The following is a 21,878-nucleotide window of genomic DNA, read 5'->3' as shown; positions in this document are numbered from 1 at the left end:
CTGGCAGGAAAGTACACAGGCACGCAACGCTAAAGGCCTCAAAACTGTGAAGCAAACATTTGCTATGCCCCTTTCACACGAGCGATATGGAATGTGTCAGTCTGTCCCATGAAAAAATGATCGTTTTGCATGCAAGTTAAAATTGCATTCGGGGTTTCATTTTTTTCTGTCCGAATTGCATCCGTTTCGCATCTCTTTTTCACACTCGTGAAGAATAACTGAACGACACTCAAAATCTAGCAACCATCAGCGAAAAACGCATTACATCCAGATGCCTTCACTTTTTCAGGCTGCTCCATTCATTTCTATGTGGCAAGGGCGGTGTTAAAAACAGACAATATAGAAAATGCTGCAATGAAAAGATGGTCAGTGAAAAACAATGCTCGTGTGCATAAAGGTTCCAGTCCGGATGCTGTAAGTTCACACAATGGATCACAACAGGATGGAAAATACGCTCATGTGAAATTAGCCTTCTTCTCCCCATCAGCAAAACATTTGATGCCCATCAGTCCACACACTGAATCTAGATGGATCTGTTCCAATAAGCTCTACAGACAAAAAAAACTTAAAAGAAAAACTGCAGGTATTTGTAAAGTAAAAATATATATTCTAGACGTGTTTGCCTTTATAACGGATCCATATAAATCTGAAGCTTTCCTAAACCCAGGGCTGTAAAAAGGTATGCTATATATCGTTGACTACAGAACACTGCAAAGTTTTATTGCCATTTAAACAAAGAAGCCATAACAGTTAAACGAGCGCGAGCAATAGGCTTCAGTATCACAAGGTGCCAGCTGTAAAGAGTTATGGCTAATTGAATATGGAACTCCTGCTTAATCAGATAACTGTGCTCCTATTTCCAAATGAAATGCCATTTCCATGGTGTCTGAATATTACCTGGTTTATTGGTAACCAGAGAAAACTATATAAACTGTAAATAACAGTAAGTGCTCTGTTTACCCATTCCAGATATTGCAGTGGCAGGCGAACCAGGGCGTCTTGGTACGAGGCCTGACTGTAATCCTGGCTGAACAGTCCGCTCAGGGGGTCCACCAGGAGCTGAAGTGTCCCTTTGAAGACCTGGAGTTGCCGCCAACATCCCAGGAACTTGGGGAGTTCCCTGGCTCGGGTTTACTGGGGTAGACACACTTATATTTCTTTGAGCTGCCGTCCTCTGGCGCAGATCTGAGGGAAGTGTGTACAGTACATAAGAAATTTAATGATTCTTTACACCGTGCTGAAAGCAAGTAATAGAGATCAAGTAACACTGTAAAAATGGTCACAAGAAGGATGGAAAAAAAAATATTGTAGAGACCGGAAAATAAGTGGTGCCAAACTAAAAGCACAAAGGAAACTTTTGGAACAGCCGGCTGTGAATAGAACACAAAAGTGATAAGGCTACTTTCACACTAGCGTTCGGGGCTCCGCTTGTGAGTTCCGTTTGAAGGCTCTCACAAGCGGCCCCGAACGGATCCGTCCAGCCCTAATGCATTCTCAGTGGAGGCGGATCCGCTGAGAATGCATCAGTCTGGCTCCGTTTGTCCTCCGCTCCGCTCAGCAGGCGGACACCTGAACGCTGCTTGCAGCGTTCGGGTGACCGCCTGGCCGTACAGAGGCAAACGGATCCGTCCAGACTTACAATGTAAGTCAAGGGGGACGGATCCGTTTGAAGATGACACAATATGGCTCAATTTTCAAACGGATCCGTCCCCCATTGACTTTCAATGCAAAGTCAAAACGGATCCGTTTGCATTATCATGAACAAAAAAAAAAAAAAAAGTTTTTTTTTTTTTTGTTCATGGTTATGCAAACGGATCCGTTCTGAACGGATGCAAGCGTTTGCATCATAGGAGCGGATCCGTCTGTGCAGACACCAGACGGATCCGCTCCTAACGCAAGTGTGAAAGTAGCCTTACCTGTAATTCATATGACCATTTAAAGGGCCCCTGCATCATGAAAATATGTTATCCATATCGAGCGATATGCAGTAGGATCTGTGCATTAAAGGGGTTATCCAGCCCCTATAAATGAGCCACCCCAATCTCCGGGCAACTCGTAGAGATTATACTTACCTGCTCCCCGCACAGCGGCCGCTGCATCTCCCTGTCACACAGATCAAAACATCCAGCAACAGGGGGATGGAGCCAATAGCAAGCCGTGACGGGGCCAAGCCTCCCTAGCATCGTGGGTGATGTTAGGGAGTCTCGTTCCCATTGCGGCCTGCTATTGGCTGCCCCCCCTCCCCCAATCGCTAGATATTTTCATCTGCGCGACGCGGGTGTCGGGGTAATTATAATCTATATGAGGGGCCCGGGCATTGGGGGCTCATTATAGGGGTTGTATAACCGCTTTAATGGTACCCTATACATGGATAAAGGAACACAGAGTTGCCATATAATTGGGGGTGTCCCTATTGGAAGTATGACCAAATATATAACTAAAAAGGGCTGCATAATAAAATCATTCCTTTAATTTGGTGCAAGCATTCTCTAATACTGCTAGAAAGGCATGTACATATCAAGTACTTGGCCTTTGGTGCAGAAATTATTAAACATCAATTCTTTAAAGGTTTCACAAACTCCTCTTGTGCCAAGATATTCTTCCAAAGCTCACTGTAATTACACCTGAACAACTTACCACATTACACAAGGACACACAATTATCACAAGAACACATTTTAAATGACGTTACACTGATGCCATTAACAGGGAAGTTATGCAATATTACATGTAAAGCTTTCAAAGTGCATATGCGCAGGTCAGACAGCTCATTAGGAACTTTTAAAGGGCTGTTCCAGTTACTAAACGTTAAAGAGGTTGTGCAGAGAGTACATATTGATGACCTATCCTCAGCCGAATGGAACAAGCACTTGTAATTACACTGAGACTTCCGAGACGGCACGCAGTGTAATCTTGAAGAGGAAGTGGCGTTCGTACAAGCGCGGCCTCCTCTTCAAACAGCTGATGGGCAGGGGTGCCAGGAGTCTGTCCCTAACCAATCAGATATTGATGTCCTATCTTGGTTACATGTACTCTCTGTACTACCCCTTTAACTCCTATCCACTGATGTAGAATAACTGATTGTGGGGGTCTAACAACTGGGACTGCCCAACGATCCTGAGAACAGGGATCCCGCTCCACTGGCCTAATGGAATGGCAAGTCAAGCATTCATTATATATGGAACTGCCCAAGATGGCAGATTGCTGTACTATCTCCAGTAGTCCCATAGAGAATGAATGGAGATGCAGGGCGCATGCTCAAGCTTGAGCCCCATATTGATAGGGTAAGGGGAAATGTTAAAATGCTGATCACATGCACAAATCAAAAGCAACACACAGTGAGATTTGTGCATAGAAACTATTGTACAAATTTATAAAATCTGTGTTGCCTACCAGAATCTAGCTTGCATTTTCAAAATACAGTGTAAAAAAAAAAAAAAAAAAAGGCAGTAAACTCATTGCTTGCTACGAGAACAACAACTTTTTTTTTTTTTTTTAGAACAAAGCACAGCACATACAGATAAGATTTCAAGTACCTTGGCCGGGCTTTGGAGTGCTAGGAACGCCAGCAGGAGATTCAAGTTCCTTTAATAGTGAAAGAAAATACAATAAATCATCAGTAAATAATGGCTAAAATATCCAGCAGATAAACTGCACAGCAACCTCAGGCCAAAAAGAAAACTAATAAGAAAACTAAAACTAATATTTCTGCCCTAATTGTCCTGCAATAAATGCAAGTGAGATCAGTCTTCACAGGAAGGCATTTCATATATTACCCATTAACAAGAAGCTGAATATGGAAAGTAAAAATAAAAATAAAACTACTCAAAGGGGTTATCCAGGTATAAACTCATCCCTTTGCCTGTGCTTCCCCTGCAACTCACTAATGTACTTGCACTACTTTTTCTGTCTCAGGAGAGAGGTCACATGACTGTGTTGTCTGTGGAGACTATTTCCTCTGACATCACGACCAGGCCTCCCATGATGATCCCCTCTCACAGAATCCCTGCCCGAACGGTCGTGATGTCAGACCCATGTGATCTTGGAATGGGCTGCTCGATGCTCTCAATCTACAAGCAGGGAAGGCGGAGTCCACTGCTCGTCATATCGAAACTGTGTGGGAGGAGACAGCTGTGTGGGAGGAGACAGCGAGGGGAGGGTGGAGTGTGGAGTGGGTGGAGTTTTCAGCCCAGGGAAAGGTATAGTGTTGTGGCTGCTGCTCATCTACACCCACAACCTGGAAGTTCAGGTTGTAAACAATGGAACGCAGTGGGAGCATGGGGACTGAAGTGACAGGAAAACTTGACAGGTAGACTAATCGCTGTAGGAGACTGGGAACTCCCAAGAAAAATAAAAAAGGAAGAGAAAAAAAAAATACTATTTGTAGTTGACCAGTGTAATGTCCCTTACGAATAAACTTTACCTTGATTTTCCTTGAATCTGGATCAAAGCGTTCAAGAATCAGTTTAGCTGCTTTGTAAGTTTCTGTTTCCATTACTTCCTCGAGCTGAAATACAAGACACATTAGATAAATAGGGTTGAAGTTTATTTGTTACAAACATTTAAAGACAAGTCAAACAGCTAACGAGTTAACACACCCTGTCCAGAAGTCTACGCACATCTGTAAACCGCTGCCTACAGGCTGCACTTTTCCTGCCCTCCACTACCTCCATACACACTGGATCACATGCACTAGAACTATAGGTAGTTTAAAAGACTGAGTAGAGATGCTAGACACACGGGCGAGAATTTCGCGCGGGTGCAACGCGTGAGGTGAACAAATTGCACCCGCACTGAAGCAGGACCCATTCACTTCAATGGGGCTGTTCAGATGAGCGGTGATTTTCACGCATCACTTGTGCAATTTCTGCGTTTTTCATGCAACGCAGGCCCCATAGAAATGAATGGGGATGCGTGAAAATCGCAAGCATCCGCAAGTATGTGGTGACGCAATGCGATTTTCACGCATGGTTGCTAAGGAGACGAGGGATGAGTTACTCAGGACCCCATTTACTTTATTATTTTCAATTATAACATAGTTATAATGGAAAATAATAGCATTATTTAATTCAGAATCCTAAGTAAAATAGGGTTAAAAAATAAATAAATAAATTTAACTTGCCTCATCCACTTGATCGCGCAGTCGGGCTCAGCTTCTTTCAGGACCTGGCTGGAAAAGGACCTTCGGTGACGTTTTAGCGCTCACCACGTGGTGAGCGCGGTGACGTCAGCGCAAGTCCTGCTGAAAGAAGATAGAAGGTTCTATCGTGGTAAGCACGATGGCGTCACCAAATGTCCTTTTCCAGCCAGGTCCTGCAAGAAGAAGAAAGAAGACTAGCCCGACTGCGCGATCAAGTGGATGAGGCGAGTAACATTATTTATTTTTTTACCCCACAATAGACCTTTTACTTAGCATTCTGAATTAAATAATGCTATTATTTTCCATTATAACCATGTTATAATGGAAAATAATAAAAAATATACAGAACACCGATCCCAAACCCGAACTTCAGTGAAGAAGTCCGGGTTCGGGTCTGGGTACCACAGTCAGTTTTTTTTATCACACGCGTGCAAAACGCATTGCACCCGCGCGATAAAAACGGAACATTGGAACGCAATCAAAACTGACTGCAATTGTGTACCTGCTTGCACGATTTTCCCTGATCGCAGACGCAACGCATCCGCAGAAGTCCGGGTTTGGGATCGGTGTTGTGTAGATTTTATTATTTTCCCTTATAACATGGTTATAAGGGAAAATAATAACATTCTTAACACAGAATCCTGAGTAAATTAGGGATGGAGTGCTTAAAAAAAAAAAAAAAAAAAAAATTATTAAACTCACCTCATCCACTTGTTCGCGCAGCCCAGCTCATCTTCTTTCTTCTTCTTTGAGGACCTGGGAGGAAAAGGACCTTTGTGATGGACCATGTGATGAGCGCAGTGACGTCACCAAAGGTCCTTTTCCTCCCAGGTCCTCAAAGAAGGAAGACGAGCTGGGCTGCGCGAACAAGTGGATGAGGAGAGTTTAATTTATTTAAAATATATATATATATATATATATATATATATATATATATATATATATATATTTAACCCCTCCATCCCTAATTTACTTAGCATTCTGTATTAAGAATGCTATTATTTTCCCTTATAAACATGTTATAAGGGAAAATAATAAAAGATCGGGTCCCCATCCCGATAGTCACCTAGCAAACATCACGCAGCCCCATTCACTTCTACGTTGCGTGAAAAATCGCAGCATGCTCTATATTGTGCGTTTTTCACGCAACGTACAAGTGATGCGTGAAAATCACCGCTCATGTGCACAGCCCCAAAGGAGTAAATGGGTCCAGAGTCAGTGCGGGTGCAATGCGTTCACCTCACGCATTGCACCCGCACGGAATTCTCGCCCGTGTGAAAGAGGCCTTCGTGTTTCTTCTTGTGCTGGAAATCAGCAATGACCATTGTGGTTAGGGTTGCACCAGGTATCGAATTATCGATACTTTTGTACCCGGATCGATTGGATACCGGGATTTGCCCTTTACAGATACTAGGCTGTGCTACTGCGCAGCCTAGTATCAGAGAACATGGCACACACTGCTCTCAGCACGCACCATGTTCTCCTCAGCAGCACAGTGGAGAAGGAGAGAGTCTCTCCCTCCCAGCAGGGCTCCAATCGGTTACCATGGCAGCCAAGACGCTACTGAAGCCTTGGCTGCCATGGTAAGCTCCCTGCTGCCGTGTGCACAAAGCACAGGGCAGGAGAGACAGCGTAAAGTCCTATTCACCCTAATGGAGCTCTATTAGGGTGAATAGTACAAGGGATCCCAGGTTCTAGCCCCTAAGGGGGCTAATAATTATTAAATAAAAGTAAAGAAAAAGTAAAAAAGCCAAAATATTAAGTTTAAATCACCACCTTTCCCAATTTTACATATAAAATATATAAACAATAAAACATATTACATATCGCCACGTCCGAAAAGTCCTAACTATTAAAGTATATTAAAAAAATAAAATAAAATCTCCTATGCGTAGACGCCGTAAAATCAAAACCGTGCAATTTCGCAATTTTTTACTCACCTTGTCCCCCCCCCCAAAAATAGGATAGGACTACTCTATTATGGGTCGGACGTTCCATAAAATGCGGAATGTACGTGGCTTTTTTGGCGATTTTTTTCGCGTGATATCAAATAGTATAGAGTATCCCAATACTTTTTTTATGGTGTTGAAATCGAATCAAAATTTTGTTATCGTGACAACCCTTATTGCGGTGCGGTTCTTTTGCTGTCTCCAAAGTATTTGACATGAGAGACAAGCTAATTTACATCTAACATGTGGATGTGAGCATTACATAGTAGACAACAAGCAGCCCGCTGGACTAGCATGAGAGGCATGTGGTGGAAAAGCAAAGAGTCAAAGATGTCACAGAGGCAAACTCTACAGAAATGTATCACAGCCGGAAGAAGCTTTAAAAGGGGTTATCCAACCCCTATAATGCCCGGGCCCCTCACACAGGTTGTACTTACCTTGCTCCCTGGCATCAATGTCGCTCCTGATGCCCGCCACTGCATCTCCCCATTGCGCGGATCAAAACATCCAGTGGGGGGGGGAGGGGGGAAGGGCTCAGAGGGCAGCCAATAGCAGGCCACGATGGGGACGAGCCTCCCTAGCGTCACCCGCAATGCTGGGGAGGCTCGTTCCCGTAGCGGCCTGCTATTGGCGGCTTCCCCACCCCCGGATGTTTAGATCCACATGACGGGGAGATGCCGGGGAGCAAGGCAAGTACAACCTGTGTGAGGGGCCATTATAGGGTTTGGATAACCTACTTAATGCTTGTCTGAGCTTGATAAAAAAATAAAAAAATAAAAAAAAGGGAAAAAGCTAATTTAAAAATAAATAAATAAATACACACACACACACACTACAAATCAGAGAGAACGTTAACCATAAGCTATTTGATATAATTGGTATTTATTCACCTCTAGCTTGACTTAATCAGTACTGCATTTACCAGTCTGGTGTGAATAATGGGTCATATTACTGTGATATTATTTACATGCTATGCTGTATGTACTTATGATGGAGGCAAAGTATTAGAGGGTAAGGTGCTATAGAATACTCCCCGTGACACGATTTTAACTTGCTCCCGCAGTATAGTAACCTAAACATTCAGAGCCTAACACCACAGATCAAAAGGTAACAAGAAGTAAAAGCTTTTCATACAAACTTTACACATTACACAATATATGATATCATCCCATAAACAATGAATAGGCGCAAAAAAAAAAAAAAAAAAGAAAGATCTATGCTACATTTACGAAAATGACGACACCGGTAGCCTGTAGGGCCGTTATAGCATTAATTCCTGGATGATGAAGGACTGCTATGGGCAATAGATGGCCTTTCCTACTGGTAGTGGCTGTATGTGGTATTAGGGGCTGTTCGCATTACGCTTTAGCTCTCCACTGGGATTTCTGCCAGGGGAACATGCTTCAATAACTGAAAAGGGTATTCAAACATGTCCCTCAACAAATCCATTCACTTCAGTAAAGCAAAGAGAATTTAATTTAAACTTCATTTTACCTACTTTCTGGTCAAATGGAGTCCAACATTTAATCTTTTGGACTCCCTTTGCTCCAACAAAGTAAATCTTCTGAGGGATACATCCGAATACCATTTTCAGATACTCAAACATATCTCCTGGCAGACAGCCCAGTGGATCGCTAAAATGTCACATGAACAGCCCCTTACAGTTCACAGCAGCTCCGTCCCATTCTGCATCATGTAAAAATGGAGGGGACGCCTGGTCTGTTCAATCAGCTGATCTGTGAAGGTGCCTGGAATCAGATCCCCACCAGTGTGATATGGTTAGCCTATCCCAAGGCTAGTCCAATAGTATAGTCATGTAAAACCCTCTCTTTTACTCATTTAATGTTGGGAGTTCTACACAAAGTATTTCAGAACAATTAGCTTGCTTAAAAATGGTTATCCAGTTTCAGGAGGAAACAAATAACGCATAGGATTCGCCGGAATTAAAGAACAGGCAAGTACTTTCCTGACAGATCCCACCCGCAACTCCGACCAGGCTTTAATTTACCTGGCTGCAGCGGTGACATCTTGTTGACAACATGTGCCCCCTGCAGCCAGTCACTGACCTCGTGTGATGCATCTGATCTTTACTTCAGACAGATCATTTGATAGCCTACAGTTTAATGTGTTTTTGTATTTGTTTCCCCCAAGCCAGAGTTAAGAAAGTACTAAACATTATCCCATTTCTGCAATGTATATATACACCTGTCTATTATAACTGGGAAGACAGGAACAGGTTGTGCAAGCTGCTGGAGAAAAGATGAATCTTAAAATCAGGAAAGTTGTACAGTATGGACGTATACACTTGCATTAATACAACTTCAGCTTTGCTCAAAATAGTTAATCATAGACCAGGTTCTCAATTTAAAAAAGTCTAATGCCTTTAGTGTATAGGACGTGGCTCTCAGCTTACAGCCTAATAGCTTCTAATCTCTCTTTTTGGAACATTTTTTTCTCTGGTTATGAGACAAGGATCAGATTAGGAAACAATTACACATGGATTAAGCCCCAAGACTGTTCCAGTTATGTACAAACATAAAAATAAAAAACGTAAAAACTAACCCAAATTCTGTTTTGACCCACGACTCCTATATGGGGGGGCTTGAGCAGTTTCAGAATAAATCCATATATACCTCTTGTATTGTGTACAAATGACTAAGTTTCTACTCGGTGCTTCTTCAGTATTCAAGTGTCCTGTGATATTGATAGCCCCCTTATCCCATCTTTAATTTATCGATGGCTTTTCAGGGGACAAGGAATGACACAGGAGAAGTCATAGGTGTCAATGACACCTAGCAGGAGCTGTGAAAGCGTCCATTTCTAAGCTAGGGTATTTGTCACTACGGATGCTATACATAGACATATTCTGAAAAGTCTCTCTAGCCCCTATATAGCTGTTATAGCAGTTTAGCAAGTTGAAATCTGATGACCGGTTAAAGAGGACCTTTCACCGATCCTGACATTGTGAACTAAGTATCATGACATGTAGAGCGGCGCCCAGGGATCTCACTGCACTTACTATTATCCCTGGGCGCCGCTCCGTTCTCCCGTTATGTCCTCCGGTATGTTCGGGAACTTTGTTATAGTAGGCAGAGACTTAGGGGACTTGGTTATAGTAGGTGGAGTCTGCCCTTGTTCTGCTCCCAGGCTGTGAGCTCTGCGCTGCGATTGGCCAGCGCTACAGCCTAGGAGAAGGAAACGCCCAGCAGAACAAGGGCAGACTCCGCCTACTATAACCAAGTCCCCTGAGTCTGCCCTTGTTCTGCTCCCAGGCTGTGAGCTCTGCGCTGCGATTGGCCAGCGCTACAGCCTAGGAGAAGGAAACGCCCAGCAGAACAAGGGCAGACTCCGCCTACTATAACCAAGTCCCCTAAGTCTCCGCCTACTATAACCAAGTCCCCGAACATACCGGAGGACATAACGGGAGAACGGAGCGGTGCCCAGGGATAATAGTAAGTGCAGTGAGATCCCTGGGCGCTGCTGTATATGTCATGATACTTCGTTCACAATGTCAGGATCGGTGAAAGGTCCTCTTTAACTTTAGTGTATAATAATGTAGCTTGAAAATATTCATTCAAATTTCATTTTAAAAGATATCTGCTTGTAGTCTGCGAATGGAAACCTTTGAACACATTTCAGAAGCTGAAAACCATGTCCTGCCTCAATCCTACTTACTTAAAGGGGTTGTCCGGGTTCAGAGCTGAACCCGGACATACCCATAATTTCATCCAGGCAGCCCCCCTAAGGTTAGCATCGGAGCAGTTCATGCTCCGATGCCCTCCCTTGCCCTGAGCAGGATCGCACAGGGCAAGGGCTCTTTTGTTTACCATAACAAACTACCGGGCAGAGGCTTCCGCCCAGCAGTGTGTTCGGTGACATCACCGGCTATGATGGGCGGGCTTTAGCTCTGCCATAGCCATTTTACAGGCTAGGGCAGCGCTAAAGCCCGCCCATCAGTGCTGGTGACATCATCGGGCTCACTGCTGGGCGGAAGAGGAGGCTTCGCTCGGCAGAAAGGGAACCGGTACGTCACTGACTAAGAAAAACGGCACTTCCGGCTGGGATTTTTTCAATGGCAAAAGTGGCATAAGAATTGTTTGGTAAAGGTAGGAGAGGCATGAGTGTAAAATTTAGGGCACAGTTGTCCACACACACCAATCTTCCCAATCCCCGACAACCCCTTTAAGGGGCACATATTATGTAGAGTAATAAGCTGTGCATCTATGAGACCAGCATGTGTTTCACTGAGCACAAACAAATAAAAGTTAAATAACGTTTCAGGAAGTACATATTCATTTCCTGTTTGACATGACCTGCTTAAATCAATTAATATTAAAGAGGTATTTCAGCACGATCATAACTCCGTTTCATAGCTTACACTGACCTCACCAATGCCCTGCCGCTGGTCTCTACTGAGCTCCCATTCAAGCTCCTGTTCTCGACATTGCAAGAAATTGCAATGGGAATACCACTTAGTCAAATCAGTGGCTGAGACAGGCGATCTCTGCCCCCTGTGATTGGCTTAGCAGCATTCCCAGCAATGTTAAGAACAAAAAGCAGGAAGTGGAGCACAGCGGTGACCCGGGCACATTCAGAATGGCAATAGTGGGAGACTGGAGAGGAGAGTATAAAATAAATAATATATAAAGAAATAAATGTATTTTTAACCATTTGGAGGCCAGAGAGCAACATTTGTATTGTGCTAGAATACACCAACAAACCCCCAGTGGGGCTCTTACTTAACTGGTCCCCGCTGCTGGTTACGGTTCCTTTGCACCCCAGCAGTTTCCGCTGAAAAGTTATTTAAACGTTTAACTTCTCTCTGCAGCTCCACAATGCTCTGGCAGACGAAGCAGGTAGCGAAACCCGGGTCGGGCAGGAAAACCATTTTTTATGTGCAATGTTGAAAGAACAGACTTTGTAAGTATAATAAAAACACAGAGAATACTTTTACTTGTGGGTCTGCACTATGTTTTTTTCCTTTTGAAGGGATAACAACTGTTTCTGCTGCCGTTTGGTTCAGAGATCGAGGGGGCTGAAACCAGAGACTGAGGAAAAGTGCTCTGGAAAAGGGATTGTGTGTGAACATATACAATACACACACACCATATTTTACGCTTTATAAGAATTTCCTCCAAAAGTAGAGGAAAAATGGCAATGTTTCTTACAAAGCAAATACTAGTGAGGCTTTCATCATGATAGCGCTCACTAGTATGCAGGAGGTGCAGGGAGCGGTGACTGTAGCACTGCCAGTACTCGCCGCTCCCTGGTCTTCATCCGGGCGCTGCAAATGTCCCGACTGTGTACAGCTTTAGGACGTAGTGTGCGAACTATGACTTGACATTGTACACAGCCAGGTCACAGTGCAGCGCGGGTCCGGGGAAGACCAGGGAGCAGTGAGTGCTGGATAGAACATCAGATCTTCAGAGAGGCAGCAGAGAAGGAGCAGAAAGTTAATTTATTTAATTTTAACTCTGATAGGGGGCTGACGAAAAGTATTTTTTTTCTTATTTAATTTCCCTACTCTAAAAGGTGTGTCTTATAAAGTGAAAAAATACAATATTTACTAATATATATTTACATTATATATATATATATATATATATATATATATATATATATATATATATATATATACACACACACACACATACACACACACATATACATACACTACTTGTCTTTTTCTGTGCTCACATTATCATGAGTACAGTACAAAAGACCCACAATTAGATAGGAACTTACTATCATAAATCACTATAAGGCCTCCTGCACACGAACGTGGGCCAGCCGCATGCAGATCGCAGGCCCATTCACTTAAATGGGGTTCGCGATCCGTTCGTTCCACAAAACTATAGAACAGGTTCAATCTTCTTGCGGAACGGAAGCACGGAACAGAACACCACAGAAGCACTCCGTAGTGCTTCCGTTCCGCATCTCCGGATTTGCGGACCCATTCAAGTCAATGGGTCCGCATCCGTGATGCGGAATGCAAATGGAACAGTGCCCATGTATTGTGGATCTGCAATACGGCAACAGGACACCTACGGTGGTGTGCAGGAGGCCTAATGCAGTCAGTTCAGGTCAGGGGGCGACGTGATTGGTCTGGGAGATGCTGCTGACACACAGTCCGCGTTTCTCAGGCCAATCACATGAATCAGCCCTAAGAGCATGTCACAGCCAACTGTCCCCATCATGGACGCAGGAACAAAGCAGGTGATTTTTTTCATTAATAAACGACATTAACCCGTTGTGATAGATACTTGTTAAATGTGTCCTTAGCACAAGTAGGCTTTAAATAACAGAAAACAGTCAGCATTAGCAGAGCTGAATCTAGGCCATTTCCAGAGATAATACCTACTCTACAAGCATCTCACGTAATACAGAGCAGTACTCCTTTCTCAGATCTTCCGCTACTAAAGCTCTTTAAAAGAAAGGATAGAAATGTATCGTTGGTATTTAACGGCTTTATTGCAAGGAAACACCAAATGTTGCTAATTGTTTACATATAATGAGGAGAATAATTACATGCAGCAACTTCAATAATGAAATCTGCAAAAATCTATCAGCCATCATTATCGGAAGTTATTAGACATGACAGCAAATGACAGGCAATTTCTCAGATTTATTTCCTCGTACCATTTAATGCTATTAATTTAAAGAAGGTCGTTAGCCAAGCGCTTTGCTGAATAAAGTCTCGGTGCCAATTAACTGCTGTCAGCATCGATTGTAGATTATTTATTAGCAGAAGCAATTAGCTTGCTCCAAATGCTGTGAAAACTCAATAAGAGGAAAACATTTCGGAAACTTGCCCGCTTGTCTTAAAAGGTTAAAGCTTCATTTTCTGTGAGAGCTGTAAAATCTTTATTTCATTTGTAAGACTCCCAAGAAGTTGTGCTTGAAGATCCTCAAACTGATGAGAAGTCGCCATATGTAAACTACAGGTCTAGGGCTAAAGAAATATATATATATATATCTCTATCAAATAAAATATATAATTCTGCACTAGTTCTCTTTAGCCCTAGACCTTGTTTACAGAGGGGGTGGGAGTGTGTGTGTATAAAATACACTGCTCAAAAAAATAAAGGGAACACAAAAATAACACATCCTAGATCTGAATTAATTAAATATTCTTCTTTACATAGTTGAATGTGCTGACAACAAAATCACACAAAGTAAAAAATGGAAATCAAATTTTCAACCCATGGAGGTCTGGATTTGGAGTCGCACTCAAAATTAAAGTGGAAAAACACACTACAGGCTGATCCAACTTTGATGTAATGTCCTTAAAACAAGTCAAAATGAGGCTCAGTAGTGTGTGTGGCCTCCACGTGCCTGTATGACCTCCCTACAATGCCTGTACATGCTCCTGATGAGGTGGCGGACGGTCTCCTGAGGGATCTCCTCCCAGACCTGGACTAAAGCATCTGCCAACTCCTGGACAGTCTGTGGTGCAACGTGACGTTGGTGGATAGAGCGAGACATGATGTCCCAGATGTGCTCAATTGGATTCAGCATATCTCACCCAGCATGGGTATATGTAAAATGACACCCCAAAACACATTCCCCAACTTCTCCTGAGAACGGCGATACCAGATGTGTGACACTTTTTTGCAGCCTAGGTGGGCAAAGGGGCCCACATTCCAAAGAGCACCTTTAGGATTTCACCGGCCATTTTTTACAGATTTTGATTTCAAACTACTTCGCACACATTAGGGCCCCTAAATTTCCAGGGCAGTATAACTACCCCACAAGTGACCCCATTTTGGAAAGAAGACACCCCAAGGTATTCCGTGAGGGGCATGGCGAGTTCCTAGAATTTTTTATTTTTTGTCACAAGTTAGTGGAATATGAGGACTTTGTCATTTTCTAGGGGCCCTAATGTGTGGTAAGTAGTTTGAAATCAAAATGTGTAAAAAATGACCTGTGAAATCCGAAAGGTGCTCTTTGGAATGTGTGCCCCTTTGCCCACCTAGTCTGAAAAAAGTGTCACACATGTGGTATCACCGTACTCAGGAGAAGTTGGGGAATGTGTTTTGGGGTGTCATTTTACATATACCCAATGCTGGGTGAGATAAATATCTTGGCAAAAGACAACTTTTCCCATTTTTTTTATACAAAGTTGGCATTTGACCAAGATATTTATCTCACCCAGCATGGGTATATGTAAAATGACACCCCAAAACACATTCCCCAACTTCTCCTGAGTACGGCGATACCAGATGTGTGACACTTTTTTGCAGCCTAGATGCGCAAAGACATTTGGATCCCAGACTTCTTCTCACGCTTTCGGGCCCCTAAAATGCCAGGGCAGTATAAATACCCCACATGTGACCCCATTTTGGAAAGAAGACACCCCAAGGTATTCAATGAGGGGCATGGCGAGTTCATAGAAATTTTTTTTTTTTTGGCACAAGTTAGCGGAAATTGATTTTTTTTTTTGTATTTTCTCACAAAGTCTCCCTTTCCGCTAACTTGGGACAAAAATTTCAATCTTTCATGGACTCAATATGCCCCTCACGGAATACGTTGGGGTGTCTTCTTTCCGAAATGGGGTCACATGTGGGGTATTTATACTGCCCTGGCATTTTAGGGGCCCTAAAGCGTGAGAAGAAGTCTGGAATATAAATGTCTAAAAATTTTTACACATTTGGATTACGTGAGGGGTATGGTGAGTTCATGTGAGATTTTTTTTTTTGACACAAGTTAGTGGAATATGAGACTTTGTAAGAAAAAAATAAATAAATAAATTTCCGCTAACTTGGGCCAAAAAAAATGTCTGAATGGAGCCTTACAGGGAGGTGATCAATGACAGGGGGGTGATCAGGGAGTCTATATGGGTTATCCACCCCTGTAAGGCTCCATTCAGACATCCGTATGTGTTTTGCGGATCCGATCCATGTATCCGTGGATCCGTAAAAATCATACGGACGTCTGAATGGAGCCTTATTACAGGGGGGTGATCAATGACAGGGGGTGATCAGGGAGTCTATATGGGTGATCACCCCCCTGTCATTGATCACCCCCCTGTAAGGCTCCATTCAGACGTCCGTATGTGTTTTGCGGATCCGATCCATGTATCCGTGGATCCGTAAAAATCATACGGACATCTGAATGGAGCCTTACAGGGGGGTGATCAATAACAGGGGGGTGATCAATGACAGGGGGTGATCAGGGAGTGTATATGTGGTGATCACCCCCCTGTCATTGATCACCCCCCTGTAAGGCTCCATTCAGACGTCCGTATGCGTTTTGCGGATCCGATCCATGTATCCGTGGATCTGTAAAAATCATACGGACGTCTGAATGGAGCCTTACAGGGGGGTGATTAATGACAGGGGGGTGATCAGGGAGTCTATATGGGGTGATCAGTGGTTCATAAGGGGTTAATAAGTGACAGGGGGGGAGGTGTAGTGTAGTGGTGTTTGGTGCTACTTTACTGAGCTACCTGTGTCCTCTGGTGGTCGATCCAAGCAAAAGGGACCACCAGAGGACCAGGTAGCAGGTATATTAGACGCTGTTATCAAAACAGCGTCTAATATACCTGTTAGAGGTTAAAAAAAATCGCATCTCCAGCCTGCCAGCGAACGATCGCCGCTGGCAGGCTGGATATCCACTCTCTTACCTTCCGATCCTGTGAACGCGCGCGCCTGTGTGCGCGCGTTCACAGGAAATCCCGGCTCACGCAAGATGCCGCGTATATGCGTCGCTGAGCGCAGGGCTGCCGCCTCCGGACCGCAATCCTGCGTTAGGCGGTTAAAAGAGAAAAAAAAAATCTACACATTTATTTTATAAAAACACAATTAAAAATAAAGCATGCAGTATGTAAAAAAAAAAACAAGCGGTTTCTAGTTTTCTTTTTTTTTTTTTTCAGTGTTCAAAAGCTGTTTTTGACGAAATGCAAAAGGGCAAGATCTGGGGCAAAGCAGTGTCAAAAATCAGCAAGTGGATTTTTGAGCGGAATTGTAGTATATGCAGCTACACACTATTGCACGGGTAAGCAACCCCCAGAACTTTAAGGCGCCTTTCACACCGGCAAGATTTCCACGCGGGTGCAATGCGTGAGGTGAACGCATTGCACCCGCACTGAATCCGGACCCATTCATTTCTATGGGGCTGTGCACATGAGCGGTGATTTTCACGCATCACTTGTGCGTTGCGTGAAAATCGCAGCATGTTCTATATTGTGCGTTTTTCACGCAACGCAGGCCCCAAAGAAGTGAATGGGGCTGCGTGAAAATCTCAAGCAAGTGCGATTTTCACGCACGGTTGGTAGGAGACGATCAGGATGGGGACCCGATCATTATTATTTTGCCTTATAACATGGTTATAAGGGAAAATAATAGCATTCTTAATACAGAATGCATAGTACAATAGGGGCGAAGGGGTTTAAAAAAAAAAAATAATAATTTAACTCACCTTAATCCACTTGTTTACGCAGCCCGGCTTCTCTTCTGTCTTCTTCTTTGCTGTGCACAGGAAAAGGACCTTTGATGGAGTCACTAAGCTCATCACATGGTCCGTCACATGATCCATCACCATGGTAAAAGATCATGTGATGGACCATGTAATGAGCGCAGCGACGTCATCAAAGGTCCTATGCCTCAAAAAAGACGACAGAAGAGAAGCCGGGCTGCGCGAACAAGTGGATTAAGGCGAGTTAAATTATTTATAAATTTTTTTAACCCCTCCAGCCCTATTGTACTAAGCATTCTGTATTAAGAATGCTATTATTTTCCCTTATAACTATGTTATAAGGGAAAATAATACAATCTACACAACACCTAACCCAAATCCGAACTTCTGTAAAGTTCGGGTACCAAACATGCCGATTTTTCTCACGCGCGTGCAAAACGCATTACAATGTTTTGCACTCGCGCATGTTCCCGCAACGCACCCGCATCTTTTTCCGCAACGCCCGTGTGAAACCAGCCTAACTGTTGTGAAACTACAACTCCCAGCATGATCCATTAACTTCTATGGGAGCTCCAAGTACAACTGGGCAAGTGTGCATGCTGGAAGTTGTAGTTTCAATAGCTGTCGTAGCAGAGGTAGCCGACACCTACACTACTGCAAAGTCTTAGTATTACAATGCCAGGTTAATCAGTATCATTAGCAATTGCACAGAAGCATATGGATTATTGTAGGTTGGTTATCTGAGATTTGTAATACCAGCATTTATTTTGCCAGTGAAGAACATTCAGGATAGTTGCCATTTTTAATTGTAAGCTCCAATATAGCAGATGACCAGCAATAGTTGATGCGTGAAATCGCTGCACTTGGCATTGGTAGAAGCATTAAATTCAGTCCAACCCACAAAATTATGCTCTCACATGGAGGGGGTACATCCTGTACTTTATTAGCAGCACCTGGCTCGAATTACCTACTAAACTGGTGTGTTAACCTGAAAAGCATAATATAAACACAAAATATTGGGCTCTTTAACTTAATATCTACCATAATTATTAACAAACATTGGCATGTAATTTCTCTTTTTTTTTTATTTTTTATTACATGGGTTTTCCCTTGACAACTTATTCCCTATCCATAGCATAGGGGATGCACGTACACCGCTCCATTCAACTTTATGGAGTTGCCAAAGAGCTGAGTACAAGTGCTCATCTATCCCCGCCAGCCCTATAGAGTTAGAGGTCTTACCATTAAAACGGGGGACACAAGTCACCGTTCTAGTGACTGGCAAGGGAATCAGTGGTCAGACATCTCCTGTGCCGAGGTGCTTGTATTCTGCTCTCTCTGGCAGTCCCCTAGAGAAGAGCAGAGGACATGCATCCCCTATCCCGTGGAGAGGGGATTAAATGTCATGGGACAACTCCTTTAAATGTTAGGACATCGGCAGACAGCTACTTTTAGAAAAGGAATGGGGCCGAGACATAACCCTAATCTATCACATACAACTGGCCAATGCAGCCAGCCAAAGAACTGAAAGGGGAACCAAAGACCGTAAAATCAAAATGGAGACAAAAAAAATCAAAATGGATCAAAATGTTAAAATATATGTGATATCACAATGGCACTAAATGGCACCAAAATGTCCAGTCCATACTGCAAAAATATATATTTTTTAAATTAACAATGATGGGCATTTACTCAAGTGTTTATGAAAAGTCACAAATCAAGGCGCACACTATAATTGTGCGGTAATTTGCAACTTTTCACTTGCCTCGTCACTTTTCTAAAGTGTGAGGAAAAGGGGCAGGGCTTAGAGGGTGGGGTTTCACACGGCCACCGGATTCACTAGAAACTGGCATAGGGGTTAGCTGGCTGGCGTAGATGTCAGTTTCTGGCGCACAAAGTGCCAGAGATGCGACTAATTTATCAAGAGGTATCTGCCCCTTAATAAACTAGGCGCATGTCACTCCGGTGCACAGGGATCAAAGACTGTTGTGTGGGAATGCCAGTCTTGATAAATGTCCCTCAATGTATTTTACAGAATGACAAAAGGAAATACTGAAGTAGGCAATAGACAAAACACGTGATCAGGTAGATGGAGAACAAGGATCTGTCAGTAACATGACCATGTTTATGTTTAAGGTGCATTGTATTCATGATGTTCTTCAGTTAGTAATGTCGCAGCAAAAAACATATCAAGATGACAGATCCTTTCCATGTGCAGACAATTTTCACATATGGATTTAACGTGGTTAGAAATATCTCAATTTGCACTTCCTAAAACCAGAGGTAAGAATTATAAGTAAAAGTGACCAATTAACAACTCTTCAAGACTTACTATTGGCACCCTTCCTCCCGTACGAACAGATATGCCACTTTTGTGGCATATATCTGGTGCAGACTATGTCGCACACCATAGTGTGGCAGAATCTGTGACCTCTTACCCGCTCACGCCAGGTCTAAAAAAGGGGGCATGGCGTAGAAAACTGTCTAAATGTCAGCCAGCAAGAAAGCGGTCTTACAGTACATTTAGAATCGGCGGTGGATACGCCGAAGTTACATAATGGGCCCCATTATGTTTATATGACAATACGTTAACACAATATCTGACAATCCGACAGCCTTTAGATCACACTGTGGAATATTTAAAACTTACAATTTTTTTCTTCTGTGCTTTTAAGTCTTCAAGTGCTTCATCTGTAATATATATAAAATAAATTAATTTCAGTGGATTTGATTAGGAAGTAGCTCCAAGATCATGGAGGACATTACAGAGAATTAAAGGGGTTCTCCAGGAATTAATAAAAATGAAAATACTTAAATATTACTTTATTATAAATATATTCTCAAATACCTTTTATTAGTTATAGCGGCTTGTTTTGTCTACAGAGAAATTATTGGGGAAATAAAATGTCCGCCGTCCTATCAGTACACACAAAACCTGTCCTAATCACACAGGAGGACAACTTACTTCAGAACACTAAGCTAAAGAGCTGCCACATCCTCCTCTCTGCTCTGCTTGTCAGGGATTATGATCCCAAATACAGCTGATAAGAACTTCAGCTGAACTTCTCTAGGAATGGAGTTCATGAGGAGTTATAAAGTACAGAGAGGAGGTGGAAGTAATGAGGAGCAGCACTTGTATGTAAGTCTCCATTACCACAGTCTGTCCTGTCCGTCCTCTCTGTACTTCATGTCTCCTCATGAACTCAATTCCTACAGAGATCTTATCAGCTGTATTCGGGAGCATAATCCCTGACAAGCAGAGCAGAGAGGAGGAGGCAGCTCTTTAGCTGAGTGTTGTGAAGCAACTCATCCTGTGTGATTAGGACAGGTTTTGTGTGTACTAATAGGACACAATTTTGTTGAATTATTTGGAATTTATTCCTGGAATTGATATAACATGGTAGCCAGTTTACAGCCAGGGCTGAAGTGAGCAGGTTCCTGAGCTTAGACATGCAAAGTGATGGAAGTACCAGAACAAAAAAAAAAAAAAAAAAAAAAACCTTATGCCAATGTCCAGACCCCTACAGACTTTACGACAAAATTTCAATTTGAGACACTAGAATGACTAAGGATTGTGATCTGTTTAACTTAGAGTCTGAATGCACAGCAAACATATCGACTGTCAACAGCTAAGCAGGCCATAGACACAAGATAACATTTTACTAAACTTGACAATTTAGTACAAATTATTATGTGTATAGGGACTTTGACAGCACAACGAGAGATCAGGCATGCTAGGTTTCAAGTTGCCCAATCATTTGTTAATGTGGGAGGTGAGAGGGTCTTACAGTGTCTTGTCCCTCACTTTCCTATTGTAATAAACAAGCACAATCTGCATATATTGCAGAGTCGGGGGTAATGCCAGCTGTCAGCTCGCATCTGTATAGTCAGCTTTAGATTGCCACAGAGGCTATTTGTTGTTTTTAGGAGCCAGAGAGTATAGAAATAAAATAAACTCCCAGCTATGGTACAGCAGACAATTTGGGAGATTTATCAAAACTGGTGTAAAAGGATAACTGGTTAGTTGGCCATTGTGACCAGATTCCACTTTATTTTTTATTTTTTTTAAGAGCATCTTTGGAAAATGATAGATGGAATCTGATTGGTTGCTATGACCAATTAAGCTAGTTTTTCTTTACAAAAAAAGTTTTTGATGAATCTCCCCCAATTAGTTTTTTTTTTACCCATCAAAAATATAGCAGACAAAAATAAAGGGAGGTACTTACTATTTCTTTCTGTACGCTTGGAGAACCATATAATCAGCAGTGTTCTAGCAAACCAAATTCTGTTTAAAGAATTAACAAAAATTTAAAAAGATAGAAAGATGGGGAAAAAGTAATAATACTGTCAATTAGGTATAATTCAACTACTGAA

The 21,878-nt window shown here is 42.7% G+C and overlaps 1 protein-coding gene across 3 annotated transcripts in view; it reads right to left on the bottom strand.

The window, feature by feature from the left end:
• Nucleotides 1-21,878, bottom strand: part of LNPK (lunapark, ER junction formation factor) — a 92,864-nt gene that overhangs the window by 19,213 nt on the left and 51,773 nt on the right. For all 3 annotated transcript variants that reach the window (XM_040439760.1, XM_040439761.1, XM_040439759.1), the window contains 5 exons: nt 21,731-21,789; nt 20,155-20,195; nt 4,423-4,506; nt 3,536-3,584; nt 961-1,185 (listed from right to left, as the gene is read on the bottom strand). In XM_040439760.1, coding sequence (XP_040295694.1) covers nt 961-1,185; nt 3,536-3,584; nt 4,423-4,506; nt 20,155-20,195; nt 21,731-21,789 — 458 coding nt within the window. The remainder of the gene's footprint in view (nt 1-960; nt 1,186-3,535; nt 3,585-4,422; nt 4,507-20,154; nt 20,196-21,730; nt 21,790-21,878) is intronic.

The sequence above is a fragment of the Bufo bufo genome, chromosome 7 (genome assembly GCF_905171765.1).
Source record: "Bufo bufo chromosome 7, aBufBuf1.1, whole genome shotgun sequence".
NCBI lineage: Eukaryota > Metazoa > Chordata > Amphibia > Anura > Bufonidae > Bufo > Bufo bufo.
The sequence above is the reverse complement of the archived record's forward strand: the minus strand, read 5'-3'. Positions and strand labels throughout refer to the sequence as shown.